Source organism: Pelodiscus sinensis, chromosome 3, assembly GCF_049634645.1.
Source record: "Pelodiscus sinensis isolate JC-2024 chromosome 3, ASM4963464v1, whole genome shotgun sequence".
NCBI lineage: Eukaryota > Metazoa > Chordata > Testudines > Trionychidae > Pelodiscus > Pelodiscus sinensis.
The window spans coordinates 156,096,526-156,109,927 of NC_134713.1; the positions used below are offsets into that span (position 1 = coordinate 156,096,526).

A 13,402-nucleotide genomic window follows, 5' to 3' on the forward strand; every position below is an offset into this window, starting at 1 on the left:
ACCTGGGGGGCACGAACCATCCTGCCCTCCAGGATGCAGTCCACAGCATCAAAATAGGGGCAAGGGTCTGTGTCTACCCCTGGTTGGGAGCTGTCCCCTGTGGCCCTGGCATACTCCTGCCGCAGCTCCTTTATTTTCATTGGAACTTGCTCCTAGGTTCGCATGTGGCCTTTGGTAGCCAGGCTGGCAGCTATCCACCTTGTAGATGGTTGTGTTCCTCCATTTAGTGCAGAGATCATGGAGGTTGGAGGCATCCCCCCCAAACCTGAATTAGATCCCTAATCTCCACACTGGATCAGGCAGGCGCCTGCCTTTTCCAGCCCCTGGCAGGCTTCTGGGAATTGGCAGACTGGTCCTGGGGAGTGGTGGAGGGCTGGCTGGCATTGGCTGCCTGGCTCATGCTGAGGCCACTGGGTCAGGTGCAGTGACTGCTGGCTCTTGGGCTGGCAGGCTTGGAGCTGGCACAGGCACTGTGGCCAGAGTCTACCCCTTTAAGGGTTCTGCGGAGTGGGGGAGGGAGAGGAATTTTCTTGGTTGTGCCCAGAGTGGCCACCAGGGCACCCTAGGAAGGGCTGGAGGTCCCCTATTTCAAAATAAGCATCTACACAGTGCTTATTTCGAAATTGCAATTTTGAAATTGGCGCTATTCCTCATGGAATGAGGTTTACCAAGTTTGAAATAAGCCCTCTGCTATTTAGATTTAATTTTGAAATAGTGGTTTGGCTGTGTAAACACTGGTAAAGTTATTTTGAAATAACTTTGCTGTGTAGACATATCCTTATAGAAAAAAACAACTCCGGTCATCTGAAGAAGTTTGCTGTACCCACGAAAGCTCATACCACCATCTATATGTTTTGTTAGTCTATAAAGTGCTACCAGACCATTTGTTGTTTTCTTTCTAGACCTTGGTGGTTTGCTTTAGCATCCAAAAATTATCCAGAAGAGCAAGACCTGATTTGTCAAAATGCTCTCTCTCTTAGCTAGTGATTCTTTTTTGCGTGGTCCCCGGGGGTGCTCCACTCATGGTGTCAGGCTCATCCCAACCCTGCAGCGCGGAGGCTTTGCATAGCTGTATTCAGCCAGCTCATGCATGCGCGGTGTGTAGCATGACCCGTTGATGCTCTTTGATCTTCGCGGGCACTCGGCGTACCTGTCAGTTCCTCTCAACCATCCCTGGCCTCAGACTGAGCTTTGAGGTGTACAGCTAGTTCAGATTAGAAACCTAATCCGAACTATCTAATCCATGCCGCGTGTAGCCGCGCGGCACGGGGTCCGAACTAGCCGGCATTTAAAAATGGCGCCGGCCGGCTTCATGCAAATGAAGCCCGGGAAATTCAAGTCCCGGGCTTCATTTGCAACTGCGGATGACTACATTACCCCCGCTAGTTCGAACTAGCAGGGTAGTGTAGACATACCCTTAAAAAATGACAGCTTGCACCCACCAAAACAGAGAAATGCGCCTAAAAATCTTGCTGCTGGACAAGGCGCTGGACCTCAATAGAGTGGCTACTGCTGGGAAGACCCAGAAAAGAAGGGTCTCTTCCCCTGAGCCACCGGCAGGAAAGAAAAAGAAAGCTTCTCCCACCAGGTCACTCCCGTCTGAGAGGACCGCGGGAGATAAGACAGTGTCCTCTGCCTCTGTCCCATGACCCTCAGTACCTGGCTCGGGGACAAGAGTGAGAAAAGCTGTGGTGACCTATAGAGTTTCTTTGGTGCTGACAGCAGCTTTGGTGCTGACAAGCAGCACCCGTGCTACAAAGGCGCCGGCACCACTGTGCTTGACTACACAAGCAATGCTAGAGCAGTGATCACCCGCGCGGACAGGAGCGGCACCGAATGAAGCTCTCCTGGCACTAGCAACACAGCAGCCACCATTGTTGGCACTGCAGAGCAGTTCCACAGCTCAAACAGCTGCGGCACCGGCAAGCATAGCGGTGCCGCGGCTTGCTGGAACACCAGCACAGGAGTAGGAACCGGAGCTGGCACAGAAGCAGTCAGAGCCACCAGTGAAAACACCTTACAAAACACGGAGACAAAGGGCTTCCCACTCCCCTTCTCTGAGATTTTCACCGGGTCCTTCTCCTTCTCCATCAATGTATCAGTCGCCTCTGCAGTATGCCTACTGGCAGCGCACCCCAAGACAGCACTTCTATCACAGGCGCTATTCCCCATATGGACACCCACCCTACAGTGAATACTACAGACACCGATCCTACTCTCCACTATACAGATGGTCACCACACTATAATTATTCTCCACAAGCAGATCATCCTGGTGCTCATCGACTCACCCATTGGATCATTATTATGATCTCCGCCTTGATTCTCTGTATTCGTTGAGTTCACGGCTTCACCACCGTGCCCAACAACAACCTTTGCATGCCAGCCCACCGCCAGCAGAGCACACGCTGCCACAGCAACACTATAGTCGTCAGCTCACCTCCTCAGCACACAGGATGGGCGCCTCATCACACTGCTAGGACCTGGAGGAGGGACAATTGTCAGAAGCGGAGGACCAGCAGCCTGAAATTCCAATCCCTGACTGCTCTTCCTCTTCACCAGACGAGGCGGTTTTCCCAGTGGACACGTCTCCACCAGATGATTTTAAACAGTTCCAGGACCTCTTCAAGCGAGCGGCCCAGACCCAGGAAATCCAACTAACAGAGGTGCAAACGAAATAGTATAGATTATTAAAAATCTTGCATCTGAGGCAGAGCGTGAAGGTGTCCATTCCTATTGATGAAGCCATTATGGAGGCAACCGATACCATCTGGCAGACACCAGCATCGGTGCCACCGACCTGCAGGAGAGCAGACAAATATTTTGTCCCATCCAAGAACCTCTTTAACCACCCTCAACTGAACTCACTGGTGGTAGATACAGCTTAACAGCAGGCCAGTATAAGGCAACACCAGTTGTCAAAAAGCTAAACATATTCAGAAAAGTATACTCCTCGGCAACCCTGCTCCTACGCATTTCTAATTATGCTGCCTTGTTGTCCAATCACAACTTTGACAATTATGAAAAGATAGTGCAGCTTCTTTGATACCTGCCAGAAAATAAGCGTCCTCTCTTAAAGTCTCTTGTGCAAGAGGGTTTTGCAGTGGCATGAGCGAGTCTGCAAATCTCGCTGGATGTGGTGGACACAGCACCTGGCACCACCGCAACTGCAATAGCCATGAGGCGTTCCTCTTGGCTTACTTCTGCAGCAGTTCCAAAGGAGCTTCACACAAAAGTGGAAGATCTCCCATTTGACAAAAACAAGTTACTCGCAAAAAAGATGGATGAGGTCCTTCCTTCTGGGAAAGATTCCCAGTCTATGCTCCGCACCCTGGGGATGCACACACACTCCTTTCAGCGCAAGAGATACTATCCATACCAGTGGAGGTATGACTACCCCATCAGAGACAATAGCAGCAGCAGCAATCTATAGACCAAGACAATGCCCACAGTGTAGACAACCCCAACCAACCCGTACAGGCAATCAACAAAGTGCCAAGTAGCAAGTTTGATGGTTTGATTAAGGGCACGCAACAAGTCCTTATGGTGACAGAACAACAGGTCACCCACCATCGACTTCGACCTTTTCAAGATCAATGGGCAGTGATTACATCGGACCACTCGGTATTACAACTTGTGGTACCTGGGCTCACCATCCCCTTTACCATCATACCACCCACAAATCCACCAGCCCCTTCCCTCTTCAGGGACCCATCTCATGAGATCCTGTTGAAGGAAGAGGCCCAGCGTCTGTTCTCCATAGGAGCCATAGAGCCCGTTCCTCCTCAGTTCAGAGGAAGAGGGTTCTATTCACGGTATTTTCTCACAGAGAAAAAGACCGGAGGATGGAGGCCTATCCTCGACCTCAGGAAGCTGAACAAACAGCTCCGCCATCAAAGGTTCAAGATGGTGACCCTTTCCAAAATAATACCATCACTTGAGAAGGACGATTGGTTTGCAGCCCTCGACTTGCAAGACACGTATTTTCACATAGCAATACATCCAGCTTTCAGATGTTTTACTGATTTACCATCAGGAACAATCATTTCCAATACCAAGTGCTACTGTTTGGATTCGCATCAGCTCCAGGGTGTTTTCAAAAACCCTAGCGGTAGTAGCTGCTCACCTATGTTGCAGAGACGTGATCATATTTCCGTATCTAAATGACTGCCTTATAAAAAGCAGGTTGAGATAAGATGTACTACACATGGTGACAGTAACCAGGCAAACATTTCTGTTGCTTGGGCTCATAATCAACGAACAGAAGTCATCTCCAGATCCTACGCAGAGTATAAATTTCGTAGGTGCACATCTAGATTCCACCACAGGACGTGCATAGTTATCTCAAGAGCATTTTTGGATTATACATGAGCTGGCCACAGTAGTCATCCATGCCCCTACAGTCACCGTACTTACCTGTCTCTGCCTCATGGGGCATATGGCGGCCACCAGCTTCGTAGTTCAACATACGAGACTTCACTTTCGTTATCTGCAGCATTGACTGTCATCGGTGTATACTCCAATGAAGTATTCCATGCACAAGGTGATAAACCCAACTGCTTTAGTTCGCAGATCCCTGGGTTGGTGGCTGAACCCCAAAAATCTGCTAGCAGGTGTCCCATTTAAACCCCAACAGCCATCAGCCCAGCTAATTATGGATGCCTCCTTCTTGGGCTGGGGTGCACACATCGATGGCATGTCCGGGCAAGGTAGATGGTCTGCAGCGGACCCATATCCACCTCCTAGAACTAAAAGCGGTATTCCTTGCGTGCAAGCATTTTCACATGCACATTATTAGTACGACCATCCAAGTGCTTGCGGACAACATAGCAACTATGTGTTATATCAATCATCAAGGAGGAACACGATCCCAGCTACTCTGCGCACAGGCAGTCCGCTTATGGAACTGGTGTGTATGAAACCACATCACTCTGGTAGCGTCCTACTTACCAGGCATGAGCAACGTCATGGCGGATGCTCTCAGCAGATTTTTCCCTCAGGATCATGAGTGGGAAATCCGCCCTGATGTCCTGGACAACAACTTTCGAACTTGGGGTCGCCACAAATAGATCTCTTCGTGACATTCGGGAACAAGAAGTGTCACCTTTACTGCTCCAGAGCAGGCATGGGAAAAAGCTCCCTTGGAGATGCACTGTTAATCCGTTGGGAAGTGCCTCTGCTCTATGCATTCTCACCAACGGTACTTATTCCAAGAGTAATCCAGAAAATCAAAGAAGACTCAGCCCGGGTCATACTTCTAGCACCAGTCTGGGCAAGACAACCGTGGTACCCATTCCTTCACAGGATGTCCCTGTTCCCACCACGTCCCTTGCCACTCCTCACAGACCTTCTATCCCAGAACTAGGGGTCCCTGTTACACCCCAGACCAGCGAACTAGCAGCATTAATGGCAACACCACCTTTCATGGTTTTCAACAAGGACTTAGTCACGTTGCATACCCGTCCAACCTTCATAACCCCTTCATAAACCCTTGTTACTTCAAAGTAGGAATAAGATCCTCCGGAAAAGGGCGCTTTTTCCGGAGGATCGGGGCCAGTGTAGGCGCTCTTTTCCGGCTTTTCTAAAAGCCGGAAAAAAGCGGCGGACATTTTTATTTAAATGCCGCGGGGGATATTTAAATCCCCCGCGGATTTCCCTATTACGATCTCTGAAATTAACATGCCCCTTCCGGAAAAGGGGCCAGTGTAGACGAGCCCTTTGATGTATGTCGAGCTATAGCATTTTATATAGACAGAACACAGACTTAGCGCAGAACCGACCGTCTAATAGTATCCACGGTGGACCACTCCAAGAGTAACCCACTGTTTTCCCAGCGTCTTTCCAGGATCATAGTCTCTTGCATCACCAAGTGTCACTCAATCCATAACAAGCCCCTTCAGACTCTACCTAGGGCACACTCCACCAGGGCAGGTGCAACATCCACGGTGTTTATTAGAGGAGTTTCACTGCCAGAAATCTTCAAGGCAGCCACATGGTCCTCAAGCTTGACTTTTATGAACCACTACGCGATAGCGTGGTGGTGGATGCCCGAGTCCTCGGTGACCTCAGCAGTCATTGACAAACCTGAATTCCAGGAACGCAACGCGAGTACTGCTACGAAATCACCATGAGTGGAGCATCCACAGGGACCATTTGAAGAAGTAGTAGTTACTGACCTTCATGCAGTAAGGGTGGTTCTTCGAGATGGGTCCCCATGGGTGCTCCACGTCCCACTCTTCCTCCCCGTTCTGGAGTTGTTTCTTTTTGTATCCTTACAGATACCAAACAGTGAGAGGAACTTACAGGTAAGCTGGGTGTGCGCAAAGATCAAAGAGCACGAACGGCACATGCTGCACACCGTGCATGTGCAACCGGGCTGAATAGAGCTATGCAAAGCCTCCGAGATGCGGTGCCAGGACAAGCCGTGCACCATGAGTGGAGCACACCCATGGGGACCCATCTAAAAGACCCATCATTACTGCATGAAGGTGAGTAACGTCTTCTTATGAAGTCAGCTACAAAAATCTGCTTAGTATATAGCAACATCAGAGACAACCCATGCCTCTAGATTGGGTGAGTGGAAGTGACAAGGCAGTGAGAGAGGGCAGTGGCTTCAGTCTTGTTACTGAGCATGCTTAGTTTGGGTGAGCCTGATCACTTCAAGCCAAGCAACAAGTCTGTGGGGGACATGAATTTGGATTCCCCCCCCCCCATGTGTTGCCTCTGGGCAGCATAATAATTGACTAATAGTATTTCTATGATGATCATATAAACTTAATTTAGTGGAATGTGTTTGTAGAATGTGTTTGTTTACTGATACATGTTTGTAGATTTGTGAAGATTGGAGTGATAGAGTGGAATCAAATGGAATTTAAGCAATGGTTTCTGAATCATCCAGGACAAGTGGTGCTTCTTGTGGTAAGTATCATTGATAACTCATTCAGATCAGAAAAATGCCTCTGCCACTTGTATTTGGATATCTGTTGCAGTGAGAAACTTCTTTTAAATATCCAAATCCTGTGTAAATAATGCTATATGGCTGCAGGATTCTAAATTTCAGTACAAAATGTTTGACTACTTGATGATAAGATGATTCTTTTACATAAACTATATTTTTTTTACAATTTTTTCAGTTTTAATCCTGCTTCTGTACTCTAGTTCTCTGATTATTGAAGACGGTTGGAGAAATTTAAAGGTTTCCTAATGGTGTATTTTGTATTGGAAAAAGTGACAAAACAATAGTCTTGACAATAGAGTTAAAATAGAGCAATAGTGGTAGGAGGGTAATTTTAAGGACTGTAACAGAAGCTTACAGAAAAAAATAGTTATATGCTAATTATATTTAAGAACATAAGAACGGCCATACCGAGTCTGACCAAAGGTCCATCTACTCCAGTATCCTGTCTTCTGACAGTGGACAATGCTAAGTGCCTCAGAAGGAATTAACAAAACAGGTAATTATTGAGCAGGGCAGGAGTGATGTCCCTAGCCCCTGTCACCCATTCCCAGCTGCTGACAAACAGGAGCTAGGGACACCATTCCTGCTTATCCTGGCTAATAGCCATTGAGGGTGCTATCCTCCGTGAATTTATCTTGCTCTTCTTTGAACCCTATTATAGTCCTGACCTTCACAATATCCTCTGATAAGGAGTTCCAAAGGTTGACTGTATTGTGTGAAGAAATACTTTATTTTGTTTCTTTTAAATCTGCTATCTATTAATTTCATGTGATGACCTGTAGTTCTTGTGTTATGGGAACAAGTAAATAGTTTTTCCTTATTTACTCCACATCAGTCATGATTTTATAGATTTCTATCATATATATCCCCGCTTAGTTATCTCTTTTCTAAACTGAAAAATCCCAGTCTTATTAAAATTTCCTCCCATGGCAGCCATTCTAGACCCCTAATAATTGTTGTTGCCCTTTTCTGAATGTTTTCCAATGCCAAGATATCTTTTTGAGATGAGGGGACCAAAGCTACATGCAGTATTCAAGATGTGGGTGTACCATAGCTTTATACAATTTTCTGTATCTTATTCTCTATCTCTTTCTTAATTATTTCTAAAATTCTGCTCACTTTTTTGACTGCTGCTGCACACTGAATGTATGCTTTCAGAGAACTTTCCATAATGACTTCAAGATCTCTCTTTAATGGTAACAGCTAATTTAATCCCTATAATTTTATATGAATAGCTGGAATTATGTTTTCCAGCGTTAAAATTAATCTACCATTTATTAGTAACCTGAAGTAAAATACAGAAAAATACAGAAAAATGTGATCATTTTTGAATAAGGTTAAGTGTGAAAAATTTGCATAATTTTTTTCTCTGCGTTAAGAAGGGAAAAATCAAATAAGCATGGGGTTCAACTACCATTATTCATCATAAACAGCTCTTATCATCATTGGGACTATTTGTGAGTAAAGCACTGATCAATATAAGGATGTCAGAATCTGCCCCCAAGTTACTAAACCAATCCATGTGCTTGTGCAACATGTACTTTTGAATTCAAAGAAATCAAAATTGTAGTTAACGCTGCCAAAATAATATTTGCCTTTTTAGAGCCAAATTATGTTCAGCAAGGATTGTACAAGAATTTTCCAGAGTTCTGATCCAAAAATGGGATTGACAAGAGTCCATGATGAATTAGTCCATCATCTAGAGCAGCTTGCAGAGATGGCATCGGACATTATTCAACTTCACAAGCAAACCACACTAGAAGCACTGCTTACTTTGTACATCCACAGTAGGGACATACTTTCCAGTCTGATAGATAAACAAATCTTCAAAATGGAGGATTTTGAATGGACAAGGTACAAGGTTTTTAAATTATAGATGAGTGTAATAGCGACACTTAATTGCTTCCCATTACACGTTGTTTTCAGTTGCTTATAACTTTATCAACATTTAAGTACTAAGGCTGAAGTTTTCTATACTGAGCATCTACTTTAGGCTTAGGAATTGTTTTTTGGTGGTTTTTTTAAAATGTTGGCTAAAAAATTGGACTGTTTCTAGGAACAAACCTTGGGGAAAATGCTTGCTTTTCTATGTTAAAAATTTGTGGTTACCTATACTTTGAGAAGCTATATCAACCCATACTTTGCAGCATGGATTTGGATTTGGCAGGACAGTATCCTTTGGGTCAGAAATGTACCTTTTGCCAGTTCTGTCAAAATCTGCCCAAATTTGGCCTAGTTATATGCATTTGAAAAAATCACAATTTGCACATGCCCAGTAGAGACTTGCTAGAGCAGAGAGGGGTAAACTATAGCCTGTGGGCCACATCTGGCCCTAGATGGGAACTCAGAGGCTGAACCCTTCTGTCCAGCCTCCGAGATTCTGCCTGGAGTGGCTAGCCTTCAGCTTTTTCCCTTTTTTCTCCCCACCCTTGCAGCCTCAGCTCCCCCAGTGCCCAGGCAGTGTACTCATTGCGCCATCAGCTCTTCAGGCAGTGCAGTCAAGGGGTAGGAATCAGCAGAGTCCTGGAGTTGGGTGGGGCACAGGAGGAATTGGGTAGGAGGACCTGGGGAGGTAGCAGCAGGGGTTGGATAGGAGGCAGTTATAGGGAGCAGGGAGTGTTGGATAGGGGATGAGGGTTCCTGGGGAATAGTCAGAGGGTGGGGAGCAGAAGGTTAGATAGGGGATAGGTCATCCATGCCTTTTTTATCCAGCCCTCTATACAATTTTTGAACCTCATTGTGGCCCTTAAGCCAAAAAGTTTTCCGCTCCTGTGCTAGAGCCTTTCAGCCCAATTTCCCAAATACTCTGTCCATATTGGGTATGTTCTAGCTTGGAGCTTAGCAGGACTTCTTGGCAGATATAGCTCTGGATTGCCGCTGGAGAGCACAGGGCCAGGCATCAAAACTGTAAGCAAAAAGTCAACGACCTCCTATTCCCACTGGGCCAAGAGGGCATGTAGAAAAAATCTGTCTGGCTCTAATGTAAAAAGAACAGTACCTGGACGGGGGGGGGGGGGGGAGGGGGATGAAATCTAAGAGGAAAATGGTTGAGGGACTGACTTGAAAGCACATGAGGAGTCAGGACAAAGGTGGAGACTGGAACTGGCTAAGCAAAGTGTTTGGGATAAGAAGCCATTGTGGAGCCAATACTGAGACTGAATGACAATCCCAGTGTTTCAAACAGTATGTTGAAGTGCCCTACAAAACTTTTATTGTGTGGTAGCAGGATCCACAAAACCCAATAGTGCCTGGCAAGCTAGTGTGCCATATGTTAAAAACCTACCTTGCTGCCCTCCAATTTAGTGGTATTTTTACTCATAATCAGTATTGCATATCATTATGATAAAATGAATGCTTTATTTTCAGTCTATAATGGAGTTAACTTCGCTTTCTAAATTTTCTCCTATTTACGATTATTCTTTTTTGTTTGATTCTTTCTGCACCTTGAACTCTGTCTAATTTATCCATGTATTTAAACAATCCATGCATTTTTCACAAAGTGAACACGTGATGTTAATTCCTTTGTCATTAATTTTACCAGATTCTGATTCACAAATATCATTTCAGGCAGTTGCGTTATGAATGGAATGAAATGAATAGCACCTGTAGGATAGTTCAAGGTAATGCCTCCTTTGTTTATGGCTACGAGTACTTGGGCTGTTCCTCTCGATTGGTTATTACACCGCTCACTGACCGGTGCTGGTTAACCCTTACTGGAGCACTACACTTGAATCTAGGAGGCTGCCCTGCTGGTCCAGCTGGTACAGGAAAAACTGAGACTGTCAAAGACCTGTCAAAAGTAAGTACAATGTCTTGATATGACAAAATAAATCTAGAGTATTTATGACAGTTCCTTTTAGAGAATAGATAGCCAGTAGTTTTTCTGCTACTCAGCTTGTGTCTGAATTCATCACTAATGGTAAACACATTTCACTTGTAGTCAAGTATCAGAGGGGTAGCCATGTTAGTCTGAATCTGCAAAAGCAATGAGGATTTGCAAAAATTGCAAAGAACAAGCAACATCAGCCGAGAACCACTTTAGTTTTCACCAACTCCATCATCACTGTCATCTACGATACATTCTCCTATGGTACAGACTTCTACCATCAGCCACGACAGACACTATGGACTAGTTTCCAATCTTTTCCATGTACCCCAACAACCTTACCAGAGATACACTTCTTTGTCACCTCCCCCATCCTCAAGGGGATCTCTCGGATTGATACATTCTCCAGTACTCTCTCCTCATACATACCATCATATGCACTGCATGAACGTATCTCCATCACGGTTTCATTCCCCAACATATGGAACTATCGGCAGCACCACCATTCAGATTATTATGATTATTCTGACCATTGGTCAACTCACCACTATCGTCAAAAGTGAATATATCAACCACTGTGCAGTCGGGAACATCCACCCAGGCAAAATATTCATCTTCTTCTACAATATACAGTCCGGAACCTACAACTTCTCCCTCCAAGATACACCATCAATCCGAACCCAAGGAGGGACAAATGTCTGAGACAGAGGAACAGCAGCCAGACATTTCACCGACTGACCAATCATCCTCCTCTCCCAATGAGTCAGTTATCACCTGACAACCTGAAACAATTTCAGGAACTTTTTTAAAGGGTAGCTGCCAGCCAAGAGATCCAGCTGACTGAGGTCCAAGAAAAACAACACCAGCTTCTCAAAAATCTTCAACTGTCACAGCACGCAAAAAACGCCATTCCTATAGATGAGGATATTATGGAGGCTGCCAATGAGATCTGGCAGACTCCGTCGTCAATACCTCCAACCAATAAGCAGGTAGATAAAAAGTACTTTGTCTTGCCTAAAGGCACAGAATTTCTATTTTCCCCCCCTCAACCTATCTCCTTAGTTGTGGATGCAGCTCAGCAAAGGGCTAAATTTCCGCAATATAAAAATAATTTTGCAGACAAAGAAAATAAGCGTCTGTACATCTTTGGGTACCAGATGTACTCATCGGCAACTTTACTTCTCTGAATAGCAAATTATGCAGGATTGCTCTTTAACCAAAATTTTGACAATTGTACTAAGCTTATTTCCCTCATTGAGCATTTACCAGACTCAAAAAGACCGATACTGAAATCTATCATGCAAGAGAGAACTTCATGCTTCATCACAAACCTCTCTACAGATAGCCCTGGACATAGCTGATACAGCAGCTCGAGCTATTGTGACATTAGTAGTCATGCTGGCCTCAGACGGACATTCCGCCTGTATACGCTGCTCAGGGGAAGCTCATGTGCCGCAAAAATGCCCCCATTGCAGAAAGCTAACGGCCTGGCCCGTCGGGACAGAGAGATGAGGCTTCGCATGATTTTATTTGACAAGGCCCTCCAGCCTGATGGATCAGCCTCTCCTACTCCTCAACAGATCCAAAACCGATGAGCCTCTTCTCCGACCCCGGCTCCAATGCACAAAAAGAAACCCTCTCTGGTGAGGTCTCTCCCGCTGTACCCTGTAGTAGAGTGAGCATGGGCAGGAAGCCAGGCACATCTGGGATACCCGTTTCCCATTCTATCTCAGCAGTGGTTTCCATATCAAAGAAGTTGACGACAATGGCACCGACCGCATGACCAGCACCGGTGCCAGCAGTCCCGGCACCAAAGCCATCAGCACTGGCATCTGCACCGGTGCCACATTTACAGCTGGCACCGTTAAGTGCCATGCCACAATTACCAGCACCGACTTCAGCACCTGCAGTACCAAGAAGGGCAATGGCAAAGACTCATCGGCGCCGAAGCCCTTCTCCACACTCTCCATCACTGACTTTCTCACTGGCACCAGCACCCTCACCACCACTGGCGGTACTGGCATCCCCTTCACTTCCGACCAGTTGAGACAATCGGCAGCGCTTTTCACACAGACTACCATCTCTGTTCCTCACTCCACCTAGAGAGCCTACTCATTACTCCCAAAGACAATTCTCAGCCTCTTCATCACATCCTCCAAGGAGATCTTACACTCCCTCCCTCTCTCCATGATCACCAAGATCCCCTTACTAGAGGGAATACTGGAGACCTCACACATACAGGCATTCTCCCACATATAGCAATTATTACTACCATGATGACTGCCACCACCACTGCAACTGACAGACATCATTCGCCATACAGATACTTCTCTCATTACAAATCCAGATCTCGTCCACAGTCAACATATGAGAGTGTATCTGGACATTCGCCTGCTCCACCCTCATCTGGTTTAGAACAGAACCCAGTGTCTCCTCAACCTCCTCGTTTTGACCAGGAGCAGCCTACTGCAGTAGAGGTACAACCACCTGATATATCTCCTACAGATCAGTCCTCTTTGTCATCTGACAAAGTAGTTATCCCTGGAGATGCCTCACCTCCTGACGATTTAAAACAATTTCAAGAGTTGTTCAAGAGGGTGGCAGTTAGTCAAGAATCAG

At 45.9% G+C, this 13,402-nt stretch overlaps 1 protein-coding gene across 4 annotated transcripts in view; it reads left to right on the plus strand.

The window, feature by feature from the left end:
- DNAH14 (dynein axonemal heavy chain 14) overlaps window positions 1-13,402 on the plus strand; it is a 599,282-nt gene that overhangs the window by 233,256 nt on the left and 352,624 nt on the right. For all 4 annotated transcript variants that reach the window (XM_075925276.1, XM_075925277.1, XM_075925279.1 and 1 more), the window contains 3 exons: window positions 6,830-6,917; window positions 8,561-8,811; window positions 10,525-10,756. In XM_075925276.1, coding sequence (XP_075781391.1) covers window positions 6,830-6,917; window positions 8,561-8,811; window positions 10,525-10,756 — 571 coding nt within the window. The remainder of the gene's footprint in view (window positions 1-6,829; window positions 6,918-8,560; window positions 8,812-10,524; window positions 10,757-13,402) is intronic.